This window comes from Tympanuchus pallidicinctus, unplaced genomic scaffold (assembly GCF_026119805.1).
Source record: "Tympanuchus pallidicinctus isolate F22 unplaced genomic scaffold, pur_lepc_1.0 scaffold23, whole genome shotgun sequence".
NCBI lineage: Eukaryota > Metazoa > Chordata > Aves > Galliformes > Phasianidae > Tympanuchus > Tympanuchus pallidicinctus.
Genome location: NW_026294740.1, coordinates 1891267 through 1916977, shown reverse-complemented (window position 1 = coordinate 1916977; position 25711 = coordinate 1891267). Strand labels below are relative to the sequence as shown.

At 52.2% G+C, this 25711-nt stretch overlaps 1 protein-coding gene across 4 annotated transcripts in view; it reads left to right on the top strand.

Moving 5' to 3' along the window:
* The window catches only part of PIK3R5 (phosphoinositide-3-kinase regulatory subunit 5), a 49044-nt gene that overhangs the window by 11770 nt on the left and 11563 nt on the right, over nt 1-25711 (top strand). For 3 of the 4 annotated variants that reach the window (XM_052687998.1, XM_052688000.1, XM_052687997.1), the window contains exons 2-6: nt 15034-15143; nt 20565-20665; nt 21573-21641; nt 22321-22459; nt 24543-24612. In XM_052687998.1, coding sequence (XP_052543958.1) covers nt 15047-15143; nt 20565-20665; nt 21573-21641; nt 22321-22459; nt 24543-24612 — 476 coding nt within the window. In that variant the 5' untranslated portion in view covers nt 15034-15046. The remainder of the gene's footprint in view (nt 1-15033; nt 15144-20564; nt 20666-21572; nt 21642-22320; nt 22460-24542; nt 24613-25711) is intronic. The other variant, XM_052688001.1, reaches the window with a different exon arrangement.

Sequence of the window (25711 nt, the reverse complement as noted above, 5' to 3'; positions counted from 1 at the left end):
GATGTGGCAGGAGCATGAAATCATCGTCCCAAATAGGAAATGGTGGCACAACTTCCCCCGGCTCCAGGGCACTTCTCCTTTTGGCAGCAGCGTGAGCGGGAAGGTGAAGTAAGATCTCTGTAGAAAATGCAGAAGTGCAGGTTGCTCTTGGAAACTGTCTCGAAGGGCAAGAACTGAGATCCAGCCAGTGGGGGGAGGATGCTTCTGGGAGCACTCATGGCCTCCACCTCAGGTGGGGAGGAAGGATGTTCAGTGCACAGGGAGAGGCCGGGGGGCACAGCCTCTGCACTGGGGATCTGCTTTCTCCTGGGAGCCCCTATCCTCCTCATGCTGTCTGAGAGGTCTCCTGCTCGTGGCACGTTGGGGTTAATCCCTGTTTCCCGTGCTGCTGCAGCAGGGAAGGGATCACCCACACCTGGGCTGCGTTCATTTGGATGCCATCAGCTGCTGGGGAAGGGCAGAGACTGCTGGGGCCTTGGCTGGAATTTTTTTTTACCTCATTTGGTTACTGAGCCCTGTGCACTCAGCAGTAGGGTGAGAATACCAGTGGGAAAGTATCTTATGCAAAAATACCCTAAGCCAATGCATTTCCAGATTCAAAGATGACTTTCCAAGGTCACAGGGCAGGGCCTGCAGTGGACCCTGAGCCACATCTGCAAAGTCCTTGAGCACAACTCAGCCGTGGCACGAGGCAGCTGATGGAGAGCATGAAACTATAGGGTCAGGATGAGTGCACTGGGGACAGTGGGTGTGTTTAAGGGATGTTATGGCTGAAGATGACTGAGGACAAGGTTCCAACGCCTTGTCACGGGCCCGTATGCAACCAAAGTGTCCCTGTGCAGATGTGGTATTTCTGTAACTTGTGCTTTCCCTACGTGAGTTTTTCAACAGAAGGACTGGCCTGGGTCTAAGATTATGGAACATACCTATATGTGTATACATGTGTATTTACATATATATGTATGTATATAAATACGCTAGATATAGAATGTTCATGGTCTTGGTTAGAAGTGTTTGTCCAGCCCTGCTTGCACGTGCTTGCTGACATTTTCCATCCTGCCGAAGGCCCTCATCTAGTTCTGCTACCAGTGGAGGGCTGAGCTACTTGTAGGGCTGGTCTGTTCTACTCCAAGTTGAAGTGGTTGAGCCCAGAGGCAGTGTTCACACCAAGCTGCTGAGGTGGATGTGGGACTGCAAACAGGCAAAGCAGTCCAAATAAACGCAGCTGTCTGCCGGTGTCCAGCTTGCTGCTGACACCACTGACCCTCTCAGAGGATGTTTTCACTTATGACAACATGAAGGGCGCTGGTCTGTAGCACTGGATGCTGATCTCTTGTATCCCAGTGGGCAGCTTAATCTGCAAAGATATTCTGACCTTGCTGGGGATGCAGCAGTGGTGGGGAGCAACCCTACAAGTTGAGACCACCAGAGATGAAGCAAAGGCTTCCAATGGTGGTGGAAGAAAAGGTTTTGCGTGCACGGGGCTGAGCTCTGTTCCCAAAGGCAGGAGGCAGGTGGGAGAAGGTGCCTGCCTGGAGCTTGGGTCTGTGCTGGGTGAGCTGTGCTGGGGGATGGGCTGCTATGGGAGTGGGGAGCACTTCCAGCCTGGCGGTGTCTGAAGGCTCAAGGTTTCAAAGCCATTTTCTTCCCCAGCTCTAGTTTTAACAGCCTCGCTTGGGAAAAGTGCTTTGAAGCCTTAATTGCAATTATGAATCTTCCTCTGTTCCCAGCTTTCCCCTAATTGGCTTCCTGTGAGAATTTACAAAGCTGGTAAAAACAAAACCCTCTGGTTTGGTGAGGGAGGCAGCACTGTGAGATTGCTGAGCCCAAACACAGCGCGGCTCAGCCGGGACTTTGCGCCGCTGTGCCACGAGCAGAGCACTCACAACAGTGCCATTATACTGATGTAAGCTGATTTACATGCTTGCATTTGGAAAGTGCTAATCTGTTTAAGTATTTCTTTTTTTTTTTTCCTCCTTTTTTTCTCCTTTCACCCCTCTCTAATCTTCTGCGGGCCCTGCCAGGTTCCCAGCTCCTTTGGCTGGAATAGGGCCCCAGCTCAATCCTTTATCTGTCTATTTGGCAGCCCCTGGTGAAGTCGTTAGCGAACGAGTGACACTTTTCTTTTTTTTTTCCCGGCTCATTAATTAGATTTACAGAGCCGAGCGGCTGCTGCAAAAGTCTGGGCAAGGCAGCTCTGTATTTTGTTTCTTAGGAATTTGGGTTTTAAAAACTGCCCAAAGCTTTGCTGGTTCTGGTGCTGGCGTTTGGACGTGCAGCTCCGGTGCGTGTGCTGCTGCTGGGAACACGTCTCCGCTCACACACAGCTCCGTTCCTCCCATCTGCTGCTGCATGAGCTGTTCTCATCCCTTTCCATCGTTTTTTTGCTGCTGGAGGATGGGTGTCTGGGTGCTGCGCTCCTGAGGTGCCCGCGGCAGGATATCTTGGTTAAGGCAAGTGGTTTTGTGGGTTGCAAATAACCTCTGTGACATATCACTGTTTCTTTTTTCATTTAATTATGCATTTCGGTGTGTCCTGCTTTGGCAGCTCTACCTGCCAAGGTCGGAAACGGGATTGGGATGACTAGGTCAGGAGTTAGAAATAAGGGGATGGAAGGAACACAGTGCCATCATATTCCTCTGCCAATGAATCCCAGATGGGGCTGCTGGGGTGTGCTGCAGCAGGGCCTTGCTTCTGCTCAGGAAGGAGGAAACTGAGGCACGGAGAGGTCACTCATGCCATGGCATTGGGCTCTTGGTTTCTATTGGGGGCTTTCGGTTCCTTTTGTAACCACTAGACAGCTCTGTTCTCAGCTCAAGGGGTTCCAGTGGGTGGTGCCCAGCACCGGGCACTCTGTGGTACCACTCCATGCTGCCATCACTTTCATCCCATTTACAAACAGGCAACTGGGATGCTCTGAGGGTTGCGTGACCACACTGCTGCTTAAAGTGAATTCACCACGGTGAATATTTGAGGGCTCTGAAGAAAGAAGGATTCTGGACAGTTGTTGGAAGTCGGAATCAGTGCCAGCTTCATCAGTCAGCACTGAGGGCAGTGCTGGTTGCGCTGCTTCCCTCAGCCCTGGATTCATCTGCTTCAGGGCTGCAGCTCTTGGTACCAGGCTGGCTGCAGGAAAACCCAAGCATGGAGCTCACGTTCTGCTCTCCTCACCTGTCTGCTGGTTCTTCTCAAAGTATTACAGGATTTGCCTCAGCAGATGCAGAATCCCAAAGCCTAGGACAGTGTGGGGCCAGCACGACTTGTGCTCGAGAAAACGATGGCAGCCTTTAGAGGTGGAGAACTGTGTCTGCTTGAAAGGGTTTTGTAGGGGAAGAGCTGAGGGAGGGGGGTCAGAAATAACTGCAAAAAGTCAAAAAAAAAAAAAAAAAAAAAAAAAAAAGCTGTGAGAAAAAGCAATTTGCACTTAACCCACTTGAGAGTTGCCCTCCCAGAAACGTAGTGATGCTTATCTACAGAAAGGTCCCACTGGCGGCAGTTTGCTGTTGGGGCAAATTGCCTGCTAATTCCTGCTGCAGCTAGCCAATTAGTCAGCTCATTACACCTTCCTGACTGGTCTGGCGAGTGGAGCCCATTGCCAAGGGGACAGGAACTTCCCAGGGAGGTGCTGGATCAGATTGCTGTGTCTTCTGATCCCTCTGGTGTCTGGCAGAGGTGAGACATGAGCTCCAACTGTCAGACCCACTTGTTTGGTGCCAATGAAGACAAAAGCAAAAGAGACCTCTTGGGGTTTCCCTGGAGGTCAGAGGGAAAGGAAATGGGTCACTGCCAGGCAGGGAGAGCTGAAGGGGAATCCGAAAGGTCTGCGCTGAGCTGTGAGCCAGCAGAGCAGGGATCTTGCTTTGCTGAGCCTCTGCTCTTTTATTTCTATCAGTAGTATCTATTTCCAAGATAGTATTATTTCACATATCCAAACCATATGTTATTTCCATTTGTTATTATTTTTAAAAATGCCCTTTGAAGCACCTCTCACAACTTGCCTCCAAGTGTCTGCCTGCATGTGTCCTGAGCTGTGAGTGTCATAGATGAAATGGGAAGGGTGGAAGAGCTGGGAAAAGCTAAGGATAAATGTAACAGATGCATTCCATGCAACTCTCAGAGGGTGAAGCACATTGGCTTTAAGGTGGTGGCAGGATCCTGGCGGGGCTCGTGTCCTGCCACCACCTTCCTCTGTTCCACTTTGCCTTCCCCACTGGCTGTGGTTCCCATTGCTGCACGGACAGCAGTACATTTTCCTTCCTTGAAGCAGTTATTTGAGAATAAGGGCAGTAAGTAGCACACAAGGCTAGTGCTGAGGGAATGCAGGGAGTGAATAATTCCCAAACACTGTGATTCTGGGGTGCTGGGTCCAGAGTCTTACTAGAGGTGTGCCCATCGCAGGGCTGGCTGGCTTGGGTGCAGCATCCCAATTTTGGGTGCTCCAGTGGATGGCTGTGGTGACTGGGTCTAGAGGTGGAAATGGAGCAAAAGGTGATGGGAAGGGGCACGTTTGAGATTGGCTCCCATACCAAGAGGGGGCTGAAGGCTGGCTCAGGGTGCAGGGTGGAACTGGAGGATCTGTAGGGTAGAAGCCAAGATGAAAGTCATCAGAATCAGGCAGGGACTGCATGAAAAGATGTTCAATTGAGCCGTTTTGGGGAATCAACCCTGACTTGCTAAAAATACAGCTTTTGGTACCTGGCCTGGCCAGACGTGTTCATGAGCTGCAGCTGGAGCACAGCTTGCTCCCATCCGGGCTTGTGGCTTGGGACTGGCAAGGGTTCACTCCTTCAGTGACTGCTGCTGGTGTCAGGGGTGGCTGGCCTGTCCCATGCCAGGCTGCCCCAAATTGGCTCCAGGCCCTCCTCTGGGTCACCCTGAGGAGGGGAATGCAGCTGACACTGCTCAAGTGCTCAAGGGCATCAGTGCTGGGATGGCAGCATGAAGGAAGCAAGAGTGCTCCGCTTGTGTTGCTGTCCCACATCCTTCAGGAGTATGGTCCTCCCTGAGGGTTGGTGGGCTTTTCTGGCCTGCTGGGAACCAAACCCAAGGAGCATCAAACCCTCAAGCTCTCTCTCCATGAGTCACCTCTTGGACCTCTGTCTGTGTGTCTCGGTGAGAGAAGGAACCCAGGCCATGAGCTCCCAGTGATGTGAGTGAGAGGTTTTTGCTGGCAGCATCCTCCTGGTGAAATCACCACTCCTACCCACCTCCTGCCTGGGACCAGAGCACCCAGCTCCAGCAGTGTCTTTGTAGATGCCATCTGCAATGAGGATTTGGATGGCACTCTGTGGATTGGTTCCCCTGAATTGATGCTGGTGACAAATCCCATCATCACTCAAACTGGTCTCCCAGTATGGGGAGCTGGTGGCTTCATCCCAAGACAGGTGAGTGTCAGCTTTGGGTCTGGGAGGGTGGCATGTACCCAGGGCTGTGCCTTCTCACTGGGGCTCCTGTGTGCCTGGGTTCACTCCTGAATTAATCCCTGCTCCAAATTCAACTTAAACGTTGAAGGGTTAAAGGCCAACTTTAGGGCTGGGGTCTCTGTTCTTTTATTAGATAACAAAACGAACAACACGAAGCATTGAGCTGGTTCCTGCTTCAAAGCAGCGTGTCCATTCAGAGCAGGTATCGCCATTGCAACACAATTTTAGAACAAAGAAAGAAAACAGAGACAAAACTAAAAACAGGAACCAGCAGATAAACAATCCGCCGGTGCTGCTGTGCTGAGCCGAGCTCCTTCCTGCTCTCAGCCATCTGGCAGGTCAGCACGGAGACCTGGGGGGTTCATTGGGCCTGGCTGTCCTGGTTGGCTCTTCCCAGTGGGGAAGCCAGCTGGGAAATGGTTGAAAAGCTTCTCCATTCAACAGAATGAAATAAATCATAATAAATAAAACCAAAGAACCTGCAGCACTGCGCTGTGAGCAGAGCGCCCGGCTCTCCTCTTCCTGGAGCGATGCCACAGGTTCACCACTCTGACCTGGGCGAGATGTTTCTCCTGGCTGTGTTTGTGAGGTTGGCATCTGGCTCCAGCCCTGAGAAGCTGAATGTTGCCAGGGTTTCCATAGAAGGGGTGCTGGTGAGCCATTGAGAGCAGGAGTGTGATCAGAGCTTGGAGCTGCAGCTGCCTGGGGCTGCTGGGATGGGAGAATGGGCACAGCAGCACCTCTGGTAGCAGGTGCCTGTTTGGGTGCTGGTGTCCCTACCCAGTGCTGTGGAAAACTGGTGTCAGACTGGGCCCAGGAGAGCTGTCTCAGTGGGGGTCTCTTAGCAGTGAGAACCGAAATACCTGTGCATGGAGGAGGAAAATGTTTTATTTGGTCTGAAATTACAAGTTTCATCTACTTGTGGCTCGATTTTTACTTTCAGAGTTGCAGTCAGATGAGTGTGAATGCTGTTTCAAAATGATGGGCTGGCAAGTTTCATTCTGAGCCCTTGAGGACCCCTTCCCCCCCACTCCTCCCCTTGTGCACCCTCCATGCAGATGCGTTTTGCTGGGGTTCACTCCGACTCACTGAGGAGCTGGTTCACTCTGAAGCAGTTTATCTGATTACTTTATTCTTTTTGCCAAGTTTCCTGCAGCCTTTTTATTGCTGCTACCATGATTTTGCTTGTTAAACCCGCAGTCCTCTGAAAACTTGACCCTAGGCAGCATTTCCAGCATCACTGGGGCAATGGACTTGGTTCTGTCAATGTCAGTCTGGCTCCCAGTGCTGTGAATCATGGTTGAGGCTCTGTCAGCTCAAAGACAGAAAAGGTGTGCAGTATTAGGGCTGAGCATCTTTATTTTTTCTCGTGGAGCCTTCAACTTTGAGTCTGAAATGAAAAGCAATGGCAGTTTTTTGCCCATCTGGATTTTACTTTCCTGGTGTTCTCAGCTTCTTCACCCCGTGAGCCTTAAGCCCCGGCTGCAAATACGGTAATCTTAGGGATGGAATTTGGGAAATCCCATTAAATAATTCCCCTTGCAGCATCGCGAATGGCTCAGAGGGAGGCATTAGCACAGAGCTGACGTGTTTTAGGCATTCCTCAGCTTCCTCTCGGCTTTTCCTTCTCGTCACCTAAACTGGGCGAGCTTAGCGACGGCCGAGCAGCCACAGCCCCGAGCCCAGTTGTCCCACTTCAGCAGAGGCTCAGAATGCTGCTCCCCAACCAGCAGACAGCAGCCCGTCCCCTGCCCGATCCTCTCAGCGGGCTGCGGCTGTGCAGAGCCGAAATCGAGTCCGCCGCTTCCCACGGCTGCACCGCTTGTGCTTTCTATGCACGGGGACGGGCAGGGCGCTGCGTTTCTTTATTTGGCGTTGCCGCTCGGGGCTACGTGATGCTGAGCGCTGCCGGCTCCGACATCACACACCGCACGTGTGGGAGCTTCGTGGTTCTTCCCCTCCGCCCCTTCTCCCCCTCCCTGCTCTTGCCTGCCGGCAATGCAGCCTCGCAGCTTGCTGCGTTTCCCTGGGAGCAAAGCTTCGCTGCTGCAGAGCTGGAAAACTTGCATGAGCACTAAATCAGCCCTGCCCAGACCTTAATTCCTCCCTGCCCTCGGCTCCCCTGCCCGGCTCTGGGCATGTGATGCATCCTGTCTCCAGGTTTTGGCTGTTTTATGACATCTGGGATGCTTTCTTGATGGGCTTGCTGTTGCAGACAGAAGACTGGATGCAAAACTAGAAGCTGCTTGTGATGGGAAAGTGGCTCTTTGCCTTCCTTCTGCTCCTCCTGGGTGACTTCTTCTCATCTCCTGTGAGGATGATGCTCCAGCCCTTGGCTGCCTTTCTAGTCTGGGGACCCCCCCCCCCCCTTCTGACCAGAGATGTTTCCTTTTGCTGTACACTGATATGCTGTTTTGCCAGCAGAGCAGCAAAAGTGATGGCCGTGCAGCTGCTGGGAGCACTCGAACCATCCTGCAGTTTGCTGCTTAGGGATGCTGTGTCCCAGCTGTGGGTTTATGAGATGCTCCTGACTGTGCCTTGCCACAGAGCCGTTTCCTTTGGCAAATCTGCATCATGAAGTGGTCTGGACTCCTTTCTGTAAAGAAGCCGAAGTGTTCTGCGAACACTTAATGCCTGGGTCTACGGTTTGCCTCATCCAGTCCAGATCTGCTTAGCTACCTGTAGGTGCCCTTTAATATTAAAAGGTCTCTGAAACCACTGTTGCACGTTAGGTGCTTCCCCTGTCTGTGATGGGAGTCTCTCATTCAGCCCCGTTCTCAGGCACAGTGAGAGCAAGGAGCGAGCTCTGTGTCTTAGTAAGCTCTCCAGTTCTCATGACTGCTGGTGGAAATGAGCCTTTGTGGCTCAGCAGGACATCACTGCCCTTCAGAAATGGGCTGTTACCGATGCTGATGGGCTCTCTCAGCACTGTCCTGTTCTTTCCAATGGAGATACATCCCAGTAGCTGGAAACCTCAAAGGTGGAGTTTCTCAGTGATGGATGAATGCTTATTCCTGGCTGTAGTTCTGCACACTCCATGTGTCCATGTTTTCCTGTGTTCCTTGTTTAACACAACAGCAATTTCATCTTTATGTGGTGTTGGTTGTCTCAAAATCTCCCATGATCTTGATGTCTCTATCACAAGTGCACCACTCTGTCTGGACTTTTCTCCTTGGTGTGTATTGCTTCGTGCATCCTACTTCCTCAGCACCAAACCCCTGAGTCTGCATTGCTCCTTGAAGCTGTTTCTGCTCTGGTTCATCCTCTGGTACCCTGATGGCAGCAAGTATTCACAACAATGGCCCCAATTGCATTTGGTCACCCCTCAGTGTGCCTTTCCAGCCCTGAAAAAGAGGGAGGGGGTAGCAGTACATCCTTTTTCCTGTTGTTTTTTTTTTTGCTTGCCTGTTGGTTGTCTTTCACTATGTGTAAGTACAGCAGATAGCATCAGGGGGGCCTTGGTGTGATTCACATTTGTCACCTGCCCTCAGTAATTCAGCTCTTTGCTTCATGGGGACCTTGGTGTGATCGATGTTTGTAGGCTGTCCTGAGTAGTTCAGTTCTGTGCTTCACGGATGAGGAGAGGGGGCAGTTCTATAGGGTGCATTTCTCACAGAATCACAGAATGGAAGGGACCTCAAGGATCATGAATCTCCAACCCCCTGCCACATGCAGGGCCACCAACCTCCACATTTAACACCAGACCAGGCTGCCCAGCTTCCCATCCAGCCTGGCCTTGGACACCTCCAAGGACGGGGCATCCACAGCCTCTCTGGGCAGCTGTTCCAGCTCCTCACCACTCTCTCTGTGAAGATCTTACCCCTGACATCCAACCTAAATCTTCCCTCCCTCGACTTCAAACCATTTCCCCTTGTCCTGCTGTTATCCACCCTTTCAAAGAGTCGACTCCCCTCCTGTCTGTAGGCTCCCTTTATGTACTGAAGGCTGCAATGAGCTCACCCTGCAGCCTTCTCTTCTCCATGCTGAACAAGCCCAGCTCCCTCAGCCTGTCTTCACATGGGAGGTGCTCCAGAACCCTGATCATCTTTGTGGCTCTCCTCTGGACCCTCTCCTCTTCTCAAGTAACCCAAGGCAATTTTGTCAGTCTTTGGGCTCATTCTCAAACCAGTACTTTTACTTGGCAGCAGCAGAGGCGGTGCTCTGGGCAAGCCAACATGTAGTGGGTTTGTGTGTGGGTGGTTTGCAGGGATGTGGGTGCTGTCACCCAAGCAGATCTCACTTGCGTTTGCCCGCTGTGGCCTCATCAGTAGTTGATGTCATTGGTTCTTCTGTGCCAGGTTCAGTAAGGGCTCGCTTTCGGTGTCAGGTTTTGGAAAAGATGCTCCATGTCATATCATCACGGAATGGTTTGAGTTGGAAGGGACCTTAAACCCACCCAGGTCCATCCCTCTGGGCTGGCTGCCTGGTCTTGGGCACTTCCAGGGATGAAGCATCCACAGCTTCCATGGGCAGCCTGTACCACGGCTTCTCTGCCCTTACTTTGCTTCTCTGCTACGGAGGCTCCCTGGAGGTGAGGTTTTGCAGCTGAAGGAGCAAAGGTCAGTCATGATCCCCGCCAAGGCATGAAGTGCTGTTACTTCTTGGGCTAAAAGCAGCTTTTGTGCTTGCTCAGCAGGGCAGGAACCTGTGGGTCTGTAAGGAATTAATGTGGTGCTGGGGTGTTTGCATGGTACGCTGTCCTTTGCAAGCGCCCCAAAAGGATGTTTGTCAAACCAGTTGCCTCCAGGATCTTCTGATATGCTGCCTTTATGCAGCTTGAACAAGCATCTTATCACCTCCATCTTGCTGCTCTTTGATGCACCGGCGCTCGCCTGAGCTGTAAATACATCACGGTTGAAGTTTGAATCTTAAAACTCGCAGGTTCCTCCCCTCTTTGCCCTGATTTCTACAAAGACTTCCTCCAGCTGCTCCTGCTCTCAGCTCTGAGTTTCTATCTTTGGTTCCTCTGCACGGTGTAGAGGTAGCAATAAAATCCTGCAAGCTAAGGATAGTTAAAGCCAAGAGCTCAGAGTAATCTAAGAAAAGCAGATGTTTTTGTTGGTGGAGCAGAAACCACGCATGCACCATCTGCTGCAGTGCAGTGGGGATGCAGCTCCCAGGGCTCCTGTGCTGCTCTGCTCCTGTTGCACCTTCCAGGGAGGCAGCAAGCAAGTATTGCCTGGGGCACATGACCTTGCCCAAGATCCCTGCTGATGCTCTGGTAGGAGGACCTTGCCCTGAAAAATAGCTCTCCTTAGAATCCATTTGCTTTAATTCCCAATTAAGTGCTTTTCCTTCTTTTGCAGCATCAGCCCAAGCTCCTTTTTCCTTTATCCTCATCAGAATCGCTGCTTTTATCCCCAGTGCCCTAAGCCCTGCTGCAGCAGCAAGCCAAGTGCTGAGGTCCCTCTTTGTGCTAACCCATGGGTCAGCAGCTTTGCAAGGTGACCCACATCTGTCCTTCCATCCTTCCACCCGCTGCCACTGCCCGTGGATCTGGGCAGTGTGTTCATGACCTGCTCCCGTGGGTCAAGCACTTGTTTTTCCTTCCTGTTTCCTGCTTGGGATGCTCGGCCAGCGGCCTCAAAGCAATCAGGGCAGGAAAGGGAGTTATCTGGCTGTGAAAGTACCCAGGGGCTTTCTCTGGAGAGCAGGGCTGTGCTTCCCAGTTCAGATTTCCCTGCAGGAAGGTGGAGGACTTCCAGCCACAGGAGATACTGCCAGGATTTGCTGTTCTGGAAGGGGAGATCTCGACTTATTTGATGTCTGCCTGCATTTCTCCTCTTTGGGAAGGTGGCTGGGAGCCAGCAGGATGTTGGCTGCAGTGCTGCCTCTGAGAGCACTAGGGTGGGCAGGCAGGAATCTGCTTGCTTCTGGGGTAGGCAGTGCCTGGTGTACCCACAGAAGATGGTTTAATTCTCTTCACTCCTTCACTTGGGAAGACCAACACTGGATTTGGTCTTTGAGCATCTCCTTCTGTTCCCATCTCATAGTGGTGTCCTGGGCTCCACTACAGTAGAAGGAAACCAGGGAAGTTCTTTGGATGACAGCTAGGGCTTATGTGGACCTCAACACAGAAAGGTGCCCCACCATGCAGAGAAGCAGATGTGTGCCTCCCAAGTCACCTTCTCACCTGCCCTGTCCCCACCACGTGGAGCTGCTGGTGGCCTCTCTCATCTCCTTGACTTTATGCAGAGGGGCAGCAGCACTTGGGCACCAAGGGCCTCAGGTCTCATTTGTTCTAACCCTGAGCTGGAAAGCTGAGAAAAGGAAAGGTTTGAAGGCACCAAAGGCAAGCAGGGTAACCACAGGCTGTGTCAACCGAGTGGAAAACGCGTCTTGGAGCTGGGAGTGCCTGAGGGCTCTCTGTGGCCTCAAGTTCCATAAGCCAGCAGGAGAATCCATAAATAAATGCTTCAAAAATGTCAGGATTTTGGCAAACTTTCTGCCTGAAAGCAGGAGAACAGCAATCAGTGAATCCCCTCTTTGTGCCAAGGGATGAGTGCTTACCTATTCAGCACTGGTTAACAGGAAAAACGTGTTGCTCTGCCCACCTTTTTAACTGTGACACACAGAGGAAGCAAACTCAACTGGAAACCTCTGCATGCATTTGGGTTGCTGGGACAATTTCACAGATGCCCCAGGATCCTTTGCCCTGTGCTTGTGGCATTGCTTAAACTGTTGCTCATTTCTCCAAAACAAAGCCAAGAGGCAAGAATGCTCTGTTCTGAAGGAAACCAGAAAGCTTCAGTGTTGTCACAGCAGTAATGTTGCTGGTGTGATGCAAGGCTGCCAGAGCCAACTGTACTTTTGTTGTGAGGTCCTGTGCCCAGATCCATGCTGTGGTTTCTGGTTCTGCTCTTGGTCTGTGTCAGTTCCTCCTGCCACCTCCATTGGGGCAGTGGTGGAGGAGATGTTTCCATGGGCACTGAGGGGCAGATGCTTGCCTCTGCTAAGCAGCCATATGTATGGACTGCGTGATGGGAGGCAGAGAGGGCTCCAAGTGGATGAGGTCTAGCTGTGCTGCGAAGAATTCCAACCCCTTCTGACTGCTGATGTAGCACGAGGACTTTATGAGGATAAGGAATGTGCCTGGAGAGCTGAAGGTTTGCCTTCTCCTCCCAGCTGTGCCACAACTCGCTGTAGGACAGCAGAAAAGCTACTTGATGTTTCCAAGTATTGACTTCTCTCTCTAAGTGGTGATGACAGCTTTCCCAGTGCTGGGAGGCGGCTTTCACAGTGTGCACTGTTACTACTGGAGAAGAGAAAGCAATCTTGTCTTAGGGACATCCAGGACTTGAAGTCCCATAGTTGTTGTTGGGGTCCAAGCTGTGAGCAAGGGGCAAGAAGGCAGGGAAACCCACTGCTTCTGCAACATGCTGCTCTGCTTAGATGTGAGCCAGGCAGCCATCAGTCTTGGTGATGAGGGTTTTGGGGCCCCCTTGGCGTGCTGCAAACGTGACCACAGCTTCACCCTGCAGTGTCTGTGCCATCCCTTCCAAGCACCTCGCACCAGCCAGCCTGCAGGGAGGGTCAAGATCTAACAGCTCTGCTGCTGGGAGTCTGGCTGGAGGGAGGGAGAGGACAGATTTCTGTTTGTTTTTTGTTTTTTTTTTTAATCAATGCTTACCCACCCTCCCATCGATCTGAACCCTTGACCTTAACCCTGGTTTCTTCCCAGCTCTGTGGGAAGTCCGATTACATCCAGAACTGTCCCTTGCCTTGTGTCATTTTGCCCAGTGTGGGTGGAAAGGAAGGGAGAGTTTGGGGAATAAACAGCAGAAGAGGTTGAAAAGTTCCCTCTTGCTTGTGGTGAACAGGCAGCGCTCTCCCATGAAAGATGCCTCTGTAAGCACCCGTTGGGTTGAATCCTTGTGTGGTCCGTAGCACACCAGGGAAAAGAAAACAAAGGCTCTGTGTTTTCTCTGGTTTAGAACACAACGATAAAATCTTTGTCATCTTTCACCCTTATGTTCCCTGCCTGCTCTGTGCTGAGGCGTTGGGAAGGGGCAGCTGGGCTGGCACAGGGCTCACCTCATCACCCTTCCCCTCCGAGAGCCGAGCTGTGCTTGGAGCAAGCTGACGTGCAGGAGGTGTATTTCTGTGAGCCGGGTGTTGGAACGGTGCTGGTGAGTCACGCCGTGCTCTTAGTCACTGCTTGCACCACAAGCCATGAGTAAGGTGCTGTGCAGCTCCGCTCTCAGTCAGTCCCCAGCACAGCAGCAGGGCGCTTCGCGGGCGTTCCTCACACTGTGGATGTGCAAAACTTTAGAAGATGTAAGAACAAAGCGTGGCAGTGGCAGGTGGGGCAGGAGCACGGGAGCCTTCTCAGGGCAAAGGAGAGATCTCCCATGCAGGTCAGTGCTTCCAGATGGCTTCACTTTCACCTGCTCGGAGCTGAGGGATGGTGAGTGTTGGAACCGGAGCCTCAGCCCTGGGGGGGACGTTATGAGGGATTGATGGCAATTAGGGGCTATTTATTAGCAGCCAGCACTGGGCAGACGGAGGGACTCCTCTGCTGAGATCCCTCAGTTTTTGCTCCTGCTGGTGGGGAAGTGTCTGCTGAGCATCGAGTGTTGACCGAATAGAAGAAATCAAACATTTTGGGGTAGCTTTGGGAAATGTATGACTGTCCTGGCCAGGCTGACAGCAAAGGTCTCATTGACAGATGTCTTTTGTAATATTGGCAAGTTTTATTTCCTTCTCCTGGAATATTTTCATGCTCTTGTGCCACCTGTAACCAAAACGCAAGAGCCTTTCTCTGTGCGCTGGGAGCAGAGAGGTGACTGTCCTGAGGTCTCTGGCGAAGACAGGGCAGGCACTGCAGGGGATGAGGGATTCTCTGCCCTGGGCACCTCTTTGCTCAGAGGTGGAGCAGATCTAAGGAGAGGTTCTGGGCAAATGGCTTTTGATTTCCTGATGTCCCAGTTTTTGGAGTGGGTGGGATAAAATCCTCATGTCCCCAGTCCAGTCTATCTGAGGTCTGGGCTGGCACCTGAGCCGTGGGGAGAGCTGAGACAGCAGCACTTTGTGAAAGGGCACAGCCAGGCACACAGTCCAGAGTTTCACAGTGCCTGTAGATGCTGGGGCTGAGGTCCCATTGGTATTTTCCAGCATTGCCACAGGGCCACACGACATCCTGTCCACATTGGCTGCACAGCAGCAAGGGGACAGTGCTGGAGACACCAAGGATGATCCACGCATAATGCAAGCAGTGGAATCTTGAAGGCTGCCATTGCTTTTCCCCTGCAAGGTGCTGCAACTGTAAGCTCCTGCAATGCTATCTCTGATGGAGGCTAACCCACAAACATGTAAGCAAGACTCCATCTGTGCCACAGGTGGAAGCAATGAGGCAGCAGATGGGTTGAGCTGGGTGCCTCGGTCCTACAGCCTCACGGTTGGTCATGGATGTGTGCAACTCCTTTTCTTTGCCATGATTGGGAAGGACTGGGAGAGGACAACAAAGGGTGAATGTCATTGGCTTTGGGGTTGGAAAAGGTGCCAGGAGGCAGTAACAGCAGGACATTTTACCAGGAGCATCTTGTGCGCACTACAGAAGTGTCACCATGCTCTCAGCTAAGCTCTAACCTTCTTCCTTCTCTTTCCTTAGGAGATGAATTAAAATGCAGCACACCACGTGCACGGAGGACAGGATCTACCATGCACTGGAGAGATGTCTGCACGGGCTTAGCAGAGATGCTGTCTCCAGCAGATGGGCTGGTAGGTGACCTGTTGATCGTGAGCTCCCTGACAGCCTTGATGGGGCAGACCCTTTTGTTTCTGCATGCTTTACCCTCTTGTTGCTGACCTACCTGGACAGGACAGACCTGCTGGTGCTCCTGGGAGGCTGAGCGGCCTTTTGTCCCTTCCAGCATTCAAAGTTAGAGGTGGGATCCAATCCAGTCCATTTTCCTGAGTTTCTCATAGCAGTGGGAGGGTGGACTGAGTGGCTGAGCAAGTCAGGTTAGGTCATACAGAGATGCACCCTGAGCAGAGCAGCCATTTGTTTTGCCAGGTGCCCATGCATGAGCTGCCAAGAGGAGGATTCTTTGCTCACTCCAAGGAAAGGCCCCTTTATGTAATCAGCCAGGAATACCTGCTTTGGAGCACAAAGACCTCAGACCCTCTGGGCGTATCCCTGCTGCATTGTCAGAAGCAACTGTTGAGATATAGATATCGGCTGGCTAATCTGGTTCAGATACCGTGCTGGCCATAAAGATGGGAGCCTCATTTAGAGCACTGGGACAAGATTCAGGGTGGCAAAGGTGAGGGAAGAGCTGCAACAAGCAGGAACTGTTCTTATATATCACATTTTGAATTCTCATCCTCGTACTTGTACTTCCAGGCTGCAATTAAATCACTCCTGTATCCACCTGGGGATGAAAGAAGTGAACATGAGGGATGTCACACCCAGGTTTCTTTATGTCTGTGCAATTCTTCTGCACGCCTCCTCTGCTTTTCCATCATGGGTCAAGGAGGAGCTGCAAACCATCTCCTGTCTGATGCCAGACCCACAGGAGCAACACTGGCTCTGGGGCTGTAGCATCGCTGCAGGGCCTGCTTCATGCAGATATCACCAGCACCAAAGCCCTTTGGGCCTCCACGCATTCTGGGTACCAGTTCCTGAAGTGTGACCTACATTCCTGGTTCCTGGAAGCGTGGCCGTGCCTGTAGGAATGCCTCTGCCTGGGCAGCTCCTTGTGCCACTCACAGCTCACCTCTTCCCATCATTACAGCTCATCATTCCGCACGTCACTCACTAATCCCAGCCCCTCAGTGCTGGTGGCTGCATGATGTAGCCTTTTAAAAACCACTCTGTAATGTTTCCAGCTCATTAGCGAAAATAAGGGCTGTGGGTGGAAGGGATGGGAGCAGCAGTGCTGCCCAGCCTTGGAAGAGCTGCTGCTTCGAGTCAGACCCACTTGCTGTTGTTATAGGAAGTAGTTTGTTACTGCAGTGAGGTGGTGTAGGGAAAACAGAGCGTAGTAGAACATGTCCTATTTGCACAAACAGAGTGGGAATTTTTTCATGTTCTCCTGCCTTTGTTGTGCAACAAACACCAGTTTTATTATGGCCGTCCAGTGTCAGAGCTATGCTGCTATTTATGGCAGGGCTCTGTTCCTCCTATTTTCCTTGAATCTCTGTCTCATTCTTAGCTGGGCAGCATCCTTCTCCTTTTTCATTTTCAACTTCTTATATTACTTTTATTTCCCAGTTTACTTGCACTCCCCTCCTTTTTCCCTGTGCGATGCACCAAAATAAGGTTTTCCATGCTGCAGCTCATTGGGCTGGAGCACTGCTGGGGCTTTGCTCCGTTTTAAATTACTGGAGGTAAAATTTCTGCACAGTAACTTTGCAGGAGGTTGTTCTGGGGAGGATGAATAATCACTTCCGATGTGACGTTTTCACCCGCGTGAGCAACTGAGCTGCTGAGGTTTGTGGAATCAGCAAAGGGCAGAAGTGAGAGTGCTTTGGCATTGCAGATTTACGTCCCAGAGCACATAGTGAGCTCAGGAGCCTAAACTGAGCATCCCTCCTACACTGCAGCATTTATGGGAGGAATCAAGTGGAAAAGTGCTAGCAAACGTGATGTGCGACCTACTGTAGGGAACCTGCTTTGGCAGGGGGGTTGGACTCGAAGATCTCTGGAGGTCCCTTCCAACCCCTACAATTCTGTGATTCTGTGCTTTCCTTCGTGGAGATGCGTTTGGGCACAGTGTGACTGCCTTATTCCTCATTGCTGGGTGTGGTAGTAAACTCCTGGTGTGCCACAGGAAGCAAAACGGTGTATTGCTCACAGGAACAGAGTGTTTGGTGGAGGAGTGCACTGGGTCTGGCTGCTGGGGAAATCAGAGGTGTGAGAAGGGCTGCAGGAGGATTGGGACTGAGGGTCTCGATGGGTGGGGAGATGCTAAGGAAGTTGTAGGGCAGCCTGGTGCCCCAAAGGTCCCAGGGAGAGGTGAATGCTGTGTCTGTGTTGTGGGTTGCTTGGTGCCAGGAAGGATGAAGGTGCTGCTGAGGAAGGATGGAGGTCATTGGAGAGCCAGAGCAGCATCTGATGATACAATAGTGGGGCTCAGATTGGTGTGCTCAGCTCTAATGAGTCATAGAATCATAGAATCATAGAATGGCCTGGGTTGAAAAGGGCAACAAACATCATCTGGTTCCAACCCCCTGCTGTGTGCAGATCACCAACCAGCAGCCCAGGCTGCCCAGAGTCACATCCAGCCTGGCCTTGAATGCCTGCAGGGATGGGGCATCCACAGCCTCCTTGTGCAACCTGTGCCAGTGCCTCACCACCCTCTGGTTGAAAAACTTCCTCCTAAGTGAAGGGAGGCTGAAAGCACTGCTTGAATGCAGTCATCTAAATATCAGAATTGTGTAGTTGGGGTGCTCCAGTTTAATAACAGAACACTGAACTACCACTAGCTCTCAGCCCTACAGGTTGTAACCCTGGAGCTGATCTCACAGCCTGGTGTGGTGTTTTATGGCTGGGATAACTGCCCTCCCCATCCCCTGGTTTGCTGGAAGCACCATGGCTGCACACAGTGCAGGATGTGGTGCGGGTTCCCACCTGTGTGGCTCTGAGCCTGGAAATGGAGCTGCAGCATTCTGCTTTTCTCTCCTTCCAACTGCATCACTTCTGACAGCACCGGGATGCTCGCCCTGAGCACCGTGGGTAAAGGTTCTTCTTTCCCTATCTATCTATCTATCTATCTATCTATCTATCTATCTATCTATCTATCCCCATTTGATGCTCCCCCCTCTATGAGCAGCGCAAGGGAAGCAGCAGCCGCAGCAGCTGAGGTCAGGAAGGAGCTGCAGCAGGAGGAGGCTCACAGTGCTGCTCACAGAGCCTCATCCTTCCGAGGCCGCCCACGGGGCCAGAACTTGACAGCAATTGAAGCCTCCTGGGTCTCTGCTCACAGCACTTCCTATGGGTGGATATTCCTATCTCCCCCCACCAGTGTTTTCACAGGAGATAATGGGGAACAAGGCTCCAGCATCATACAAGGGTGCCCCCAAGCTGCGCCCTCCCTGCAGACCGCCAGCCTCTTTTGTATCTCAGAGCAAGAAATGTGCTACTGGTGAAGCAAGTGCAAGTGCAGGACAGTCTGGTTTGAGCTCTCGGTGTGCACTCAGTGTACATCCTCCCTTTGTCCTTTTGCTGAGCTGTACTGATTCGGATGAGCAGCTGCAAGTAAACTTCTGGATGTGGTTTCCCACCTGGCTGCATCCTGCCCCTGTTCTGCTCATAAACCAGGTGCTGTTCTGCAGTTCTGTTCGGTTCTGTTCATAAAAGTGCCCTGGTGCCACCACAGTGCCCAGCTGTGGCCTGGCTGCCCACAGGGCACCTGCTGAGGGATGGAGGAGACACTTGCAGAGCAGGTGGCTCATGTGCTATTCGTGTCATCTGGGGCTCTCGTTCCTGACCTGTGCTTGTGAAGAGCATCACCTTCAGTGCTCAAAGAGCCTTTTTTTTTTCTTTCTGGATACAAGGTTGAACTCTGCTCCCAGTGCTCAGAAAGGTGATGCTTCTGACCAGGACTTTGCAGAGACAAAAGGGAATTCCCACCCAGCGTCCTGCCCGATGCCTGATGGTGCTCTGCTGCACAGTCTTTGTTTATTGTGTCCAGGATTTCCGAGCTGCTTTTTGTGCTGGAGAATATTTTTAGCAAGGACGCAGCTGTTTTGGTGTGTTTTTGGTTACCGCTTCGTTGCCAAATTGAGGAGCCCAGCCCCTGCAGCTTGTAGCTTCCCAGCACTGTTTGCTTTGCTGTGGGTCATCCCAGTACCTTGCCGTGGCTGTGAGTCTAACAGGAATTCCTCTGCTCAGAGCAACCTTAACTCAGCCTTGCTGCATCCTTTGCTTTAGCTCAGATTTCCTGTAGAACACACAGAAATGGGTCAGAGCCCTCAGCCCTGCGTTGTGTTGGCACGGTGCCTCCCTCCAACCCTGCTCTTGTCTCTGCTGCCTTCCCCTGCTCCCAGCTTGCTGTGCATTCAGCCCAGCACTTCTCCAGGGAAGCATCCTAGTATTTCCCTGCCTGAGACACTGCTGCTTCCTCCTCTGTGCCAGCACTGAGAGGAAGGAAAGGGCTCGTGCCTGGCTCTGCCCTTTGTGTTCACAGCCATGTTCATGCAGGAAGCCTCTTGCTCCTTGGCTGGTGCTGCACTGCTCAGCTCTGCTGGGCTGGGCTCTTTGGGTGCAAAACAGCTTGAATTAACCCCAAACCTCCCTGCTGGAGCTGTGTTTCAGGGCTTTGCTTCTTGCTGAGGTCAGCAAAGCTCCCGTCTGCTCTGACCATATCTCTTGGATGCTGGGTGTTTTCCTGGAGGGTGCTGCTCTTCAGGGCAGCATTGAGTTGTTTGGTCTGCTGGGGTCCTCCAGAGGAGAGCCTTGGTTTTGTGCCATTGCACTGACTTCTCTTAAAGGAAAACTCAGAGCTGAATTACTGTCCATAATGGCTGTGCCCTCGTTGATCAGGTGCCACAACAAAAGGTTGCGCTGGAGAACACTGATCTGTGGAAAATAAAATGTTGCATGGCAGCGAGGGAACTTTGCAATGGGCAACAGCTCCTGCCCTGTTCATTCATCTACAAACATGGCAGGAAGCCAGGAAAACCATGGGCGTCCCAGCACCTGTCTGTGAGGGACAGAGGGAACTACAGCTCCTTCTGCAGTTCTCTTTCAATATCTCGCTATTCTGGATGGGTTTACATGTATTTTATGACTGTTTGGAGGTACTGAGGAGGTGGAATAAATGCTGGGCAGGCTTAGCAGTGATGCTGATGTGTTCACCACCCGCAGCGATGCTGCTGTAAGGTCTGACCATGCAGCTGCAGGGCCTGGGAAGCTGTTCAGGAGGTGAGCATCACCCTTGGCTGCAGAGGGGCTGGGATCTGAGTTTTGCCTTTGGTGCACTGGGCTGCAAGAAGAGTGCTGAGAGGCTTGGTCAAAAGTGATGCTGCTGTGACAAGCGCCGTTTGGAGAGCTTAAATCTGTCCAGAATTAGCGTGTGATTATTTTTTCCCCCATAGCAATATGACCCAGGCATCAAACACCTCCCCCTGACCCCTCCCTGCTGCTCATCCCTCCTGTGAGCACCATTTGGTCATTGTGCTTTGTCTCCCTTGCAGCAGGGCTGTGCCTGAACTGCTGGAGCCTGCAGGAGCTGGTGAGCAGGGATGCTGGCAACTACCTCATCCTGGTGGAGAAAATCCTCGGCAAGGCCAAGGAGGTGAGTGGGGGCTGCTGGCTTTGGGGAGGAGCTTTGCAGGGCAATTCGGGGTTGTGTTCAAACCCCATTGGTGGGCAATGTTGGTCCAGCAGCTCCAAAGTGATGGATGCGGAGATTTTGTTGAGGCTCTGCCCAGCTTCCTGCAGTGCAGGGGATGGAGCTGGGGCAGCTGAAGCATCAGTGAGACTCACTGTATGGGCTGCCATGCCCAACCTGTGTGGGAGAGCTCAGGGCCGCCTGGGGCTGCAGGCAGAGGACTGGGGGGAATGCCATGATGTCGGAGGGATTCTGGGGTTCATGTGATGGGGTAAATGCTGCCTTTTATTTCTGAGGGAAGAAAGGCTGCCTCACTAATATTAACATGATTGCTACTACTGTTTAATCGACGAGTTGTTTTCAGTGGCTGGGATTGCTCTTGTTACAATGACGTTGTATTATGTTGTGCTGTACGTAAATTTTTCTTGCACTTTGTGCCATGCTTGTAAACAAAGGGAGATGGTGTCTGCAAGCCTGCTTTTGAGCACTCCCTACGTCCCTTGAAATAATCCTGCTGAGGTTGGGACAGAAATGCATGCTTTGCACTGGGCTTTGCCATTTGCAATCCCTAAGCAGGGCTGGGCTGCCTGCTTTGGTCCACCTGCATAAAATTTTATGCAACTCTGCAAGGATCGAGAGCATCAGAGGGTCAGGAGCTCGGCTGGATGCAGCTTCTCAAGAGTAAAGGCAGAGTGTGCCACTGCCTGCTGCTTCTGTGGGTGCTTTCGGGGGATTTTCCCACGGAGATGAGCTGTCTCCACCTGTTGGGGAAGGTTGCACGGTGGTGTGGATTGAGAGGGCTCAGATGCACTCACAGGGGAACATCTGGCACCCCCATGCTCACCCTTCTCCCTTTTGCTGTTTCCTACAGGTGCAGGAGAAGTGTGACTACGACCTGGTGATGCCCCTGGCCCTGCTTTTTTACTACGCCATCCTCTATGTAAGTCAGCTGCACACAGCACTCCCCAACCTCCTGTAGCTGCCATCTGCAAGGTCCCACTCTGCTTTGGTCTGCTCCTCTCTGAAAAGATCCCATATGAATCTGCAGGGATCAAGGGCAAGGAACGGCTGCACAAGCTGCAAGAGATGAAAAAAAATGCACTTTGGTGCCTTTAATCTTTGCATTTAAAAATGGGTCAGTCAGAAAGGGAGGCAGTATCTCTCTTCAGAGAAGCCAAATTGTTTTCATTGCACTGTAGAGTTGGGCAAAATGCACAGACAATGCTAATGAAAAGGAGCAGAGCATTCACAGGAAGTATTTTTTTATTATCATTATTATTAGCACAATGCATCATTATCCCGAGGAAATCATTGCTGCCAGGTCTTGCAAAAGCACAGACTTCAATGTGATTCATCTGCATGGATCTATGGCTGTTAAAAGGGAGTTTATATATAGGCTGTGGCATGTGAGTCTGGGGAGGCGCAGGGGAGGAAGCTGTTCTGCAGCTGTGCCCAGTGAGGTGCTTTGGCTCTTCCTTAGAAGAGGATGGGGTGTCATGGGGTGAGCCCTGATCCCATCCGCTCCTCCTCCCATCCCACCCCATAACCCCTGGGCTTTATGCAGAGCTCCAGCACCAGCTCCTTGCTCCCTTTCTCACCACCCCTCCCCATCCCTGCAGGCTCCCCACATCCCACCAGACTCCGAGCTGCTCCTGAAAGCTGCCAGCATCTACCACAGCTTCCTCACCTGGCCCGTGCCCTACTGCGACGTTTTCCGTGAGCTGCTCACTTTCATCAGTGATGAGCTCAAGGCACCAGGTGAGTGCTCCTGCCCTGCCGTGGGCTTTCGTGTGACACTGATGCTACTTCCCTGGGTGAGCAAAGCCCCCAGCGCATGCAGAGTGCGACCAGATTTCTCTGGAGGAGCAAGGCAGGATTTCGGGGATGTGTTTTTGAGGTGCTGCCTTGTGGGCAAAGTAGTGAGAGCATCCGATCTCGGCCCAGGGCTGGTGTGGATTAGCATGGACTGTCACTATTTCCTGGCTGCCTTTCAGTCTGCTGGTCTTTTGCATGGCAAAGCTCATGCCAGCAGCTTCCGCCGAGCCACAGCCTTTGCTCGAGATGCTCTGTGGCATAACGGGGGTGCTAACAGTGGGTCCATTCATCAGCATGAAGGTGGTGGGAGGGTCTGAGCCTGCTGTGGGGTGGAGTTTCCATAAGGCAGAGGAACTCCCCAGCTGTGTCCTTGTAGAAGAGATGCTGCCTTGTGATCCGGCTTTGGGCATGTGGAGTGGCAGCAGCGCCCCAATTAATTAAGGACTCTTTGCTGATATCCTGTTGTTCCCAATGGAGCAGCTCTTCCAATTATTTCTCAAAAGCCCTGTCTCCTAATCTCCCCATCTTTCCATGGCTCACGGAGAGCTGTCATTGCACAGAGCAGATTTCAGCCATCATTTTGTCTTGCACAGGGCCGTGATCTGCTCTGAGCAGGGCTGGGGAAGGCTTGGAAGGGGATGGGGGCTGCAGCTGGGCCTGGTGATACCACCTTGTGTCCTTAATACAGACAGCTGGTTTGGAGATGGAATGTGAAACACAAGGTCTCCATCCATGCAAAGCCCCAAGGGGCACACTGTTAATCTTTTAATGAGACAAAGAAAGATAGGGATGGATGCCCACCATTAAAATCCCCTTTGCAAGTCTCTAAGGAGACCCTGGCCACCCGGAGAGGTGTGTCTGGGCCATCACACAGCTCCTGGCCTCCAGAAGGAGCAGCAGGGCTGATGTGATCACAGGGATGCTTGTCCCAGCTTCTCCTTGGCCATATATTGTTGTGACACCACTTGGGGCCCTGCTGTAAAGACCACTGGAAAAGCCCCAGCACTGGGGATGTTGCTTCCTTCTGCCCTTACCATGCTGCAACAAGTGCCCAGGGCTGCTGAGCTGGGGACTTCGATCCAAGGGCTTTTCCCCTCCTACAAATGGGATTCCCCCACCACTGCATGAAGCAGCTGATGGGAAGTGTTGGTGTGTGGGGGCAGGTGCCACAGAGCAGCCAAGAACAGTGAAAATGTGTCCTGTGCTGAAACACTGGCCGGGACCTCACAGCCTCCGTGACCTGACAAGAGGCTGAAGCAACAGTTTTGATTGAGATGGGGTAAATATTAACTGAGAACAAGCTGCTGTCAATATTTGCCAAGAATGCTATAGCTTTTATCTACAAGCTGGGGCTGATGTCTCTGAAAGAGTGGTGCAAACTGAGGGGGCTGTGGGTACTCCTGCCATGTTGGTGCAACTCTGGGGCTGTCAAGCAGCAGTTGGGGTTGGGATGTGGCTGCCATGGTGCTAAGGGTGCTGGATCTTGTTGATGCCATCTTTTCCAGTATGCCCCTCCTGCTGTTTAGGGTGGGATGGGCTTTGCTTTTGTCTCCAGTCACAAGGACTGCGACTCCAGGTCCAACAGATATCATCCTGATGGCACCATGGGGGCATTCCTGGGGGAGGCACCTTGGGGACATGGGCTGCCCATGCTAGACTCAGTCCTACCAGAGCCATCTTGGGCTCTGTCCCTGCAGGAGGGACAGTGGCTGTGACCTGCTGGCCACAGGGACATCCAGGACTGGAAGGATAAAGCAAGGGGCAGATTCTGCTGAATTATCACTGGTGTAACACACAGCAGCCAGCAGTGGGGCTTCAGGGGCTGGACATGGAGCTGCTTCCCCTTCCCACTTTCTGGTTCCTCTCCCACTGCTCCCTTGCTCCTGGGCTCATTCCCCTTGCACTCGAGTTGTGCTTTGCATCTGTAAGGACTTTTGCTGCTGCTGTTCCTGCTACAGCAGACAGCACCTGGAGCAGGGCGGCCTGTGGTACCCCCATAGCTTATGTCCTCTGCTTTCTCCCCCAGGGATTTCCTTCCAGAGGTTGGTGAGGACGGAGCAGGGGCTGCCTATGAAGAACTACCAGAGCTCCACTGTGTAAGTGCAGGCACTGCTGGCCTTGCTCCAGCATTTCCACTATCCCATGCTACTTCTGCAGCAACAACAGTTGCAGCAATCAGCATCTCAAAAGTAGAGGTGGTGACAGGGGAGAAGAGCTGGATGGCAGAGCTGAGCTGTGGAAAGGGAGGGGGAGAGTGGTTGTAACATTTCCACAACCACAGATGTGTACCTGCAGGCATCCTGGACTGGATATCCCCAAACAGGGAGACAGATCTGAGGGCAAATCTGAGGCAGGGAAGGCAAAGGCTTGAGCCGCCAGGCCAAAGCAGAACAGGAGCAAGCTCACGCCAGTGCAGCAGTGCAGGGCTCGCTGGTTCAGTCAAACCCTGCACCTTACTTGAGGGCTGAACATTTCTTCCTGCCCTGGCACACCTCATTTGTAAGTAGGGAAATGAGCCCAGGCAGTATGTGCCCATCCTGGCTGCAGGGACAGTCCTTTCACAGCTACCCCTGCTCACGATGGGAAGGCTGCCCTGTTGCTTTGGCTCCTATATGCATGCTGCACAGCTTGGGATCTGCACCAGTATCCCACCCAGCTGCACTGATGCTGTTGTGTTGCTTTCCTATTACAGCTGCCCTGCTCTGTGCCAGTGCAAGTGCAAGCACCTGTGGCTTGCAGCGAGTTGGCTGCATTTGCATGAAACCCTGAAAACTTGGCACAAGGCTGTACACAAGCTGAATGTCAGGCTTTTTGAAAGCTTGTGCCCTTTGCCTGAGCTTTCTAGAACCAGTTGCACCTTGGCCCATCCTTAATTCAGAGCTGGTTTTGCTCAGTTATGTGCATCATTCACGTCCATAAATGTAAGCACACGACTACGTGCTCTCCAGGATTTGGGAATTTAAAGCCTGCTGGTGTTCATGTTGTGGTCCAGAGCAAAAAGCCTTCCCAGCTGAAGGATGTGGCTCTTCTCTCCAGCAGCAGCTCCTGGAAAGAAGGCAGCCCTGCTGGTGGCTGAGCAGGAGGAGGCGAGCTATGTGTGCAAGGGATTCCCATGAAGCCTGCCAGCCTCACATACGTTTCCTCCAGACGCCCTCAACAAGGAGGAAAATGTAGCTCATACCTGCACCATCTCCC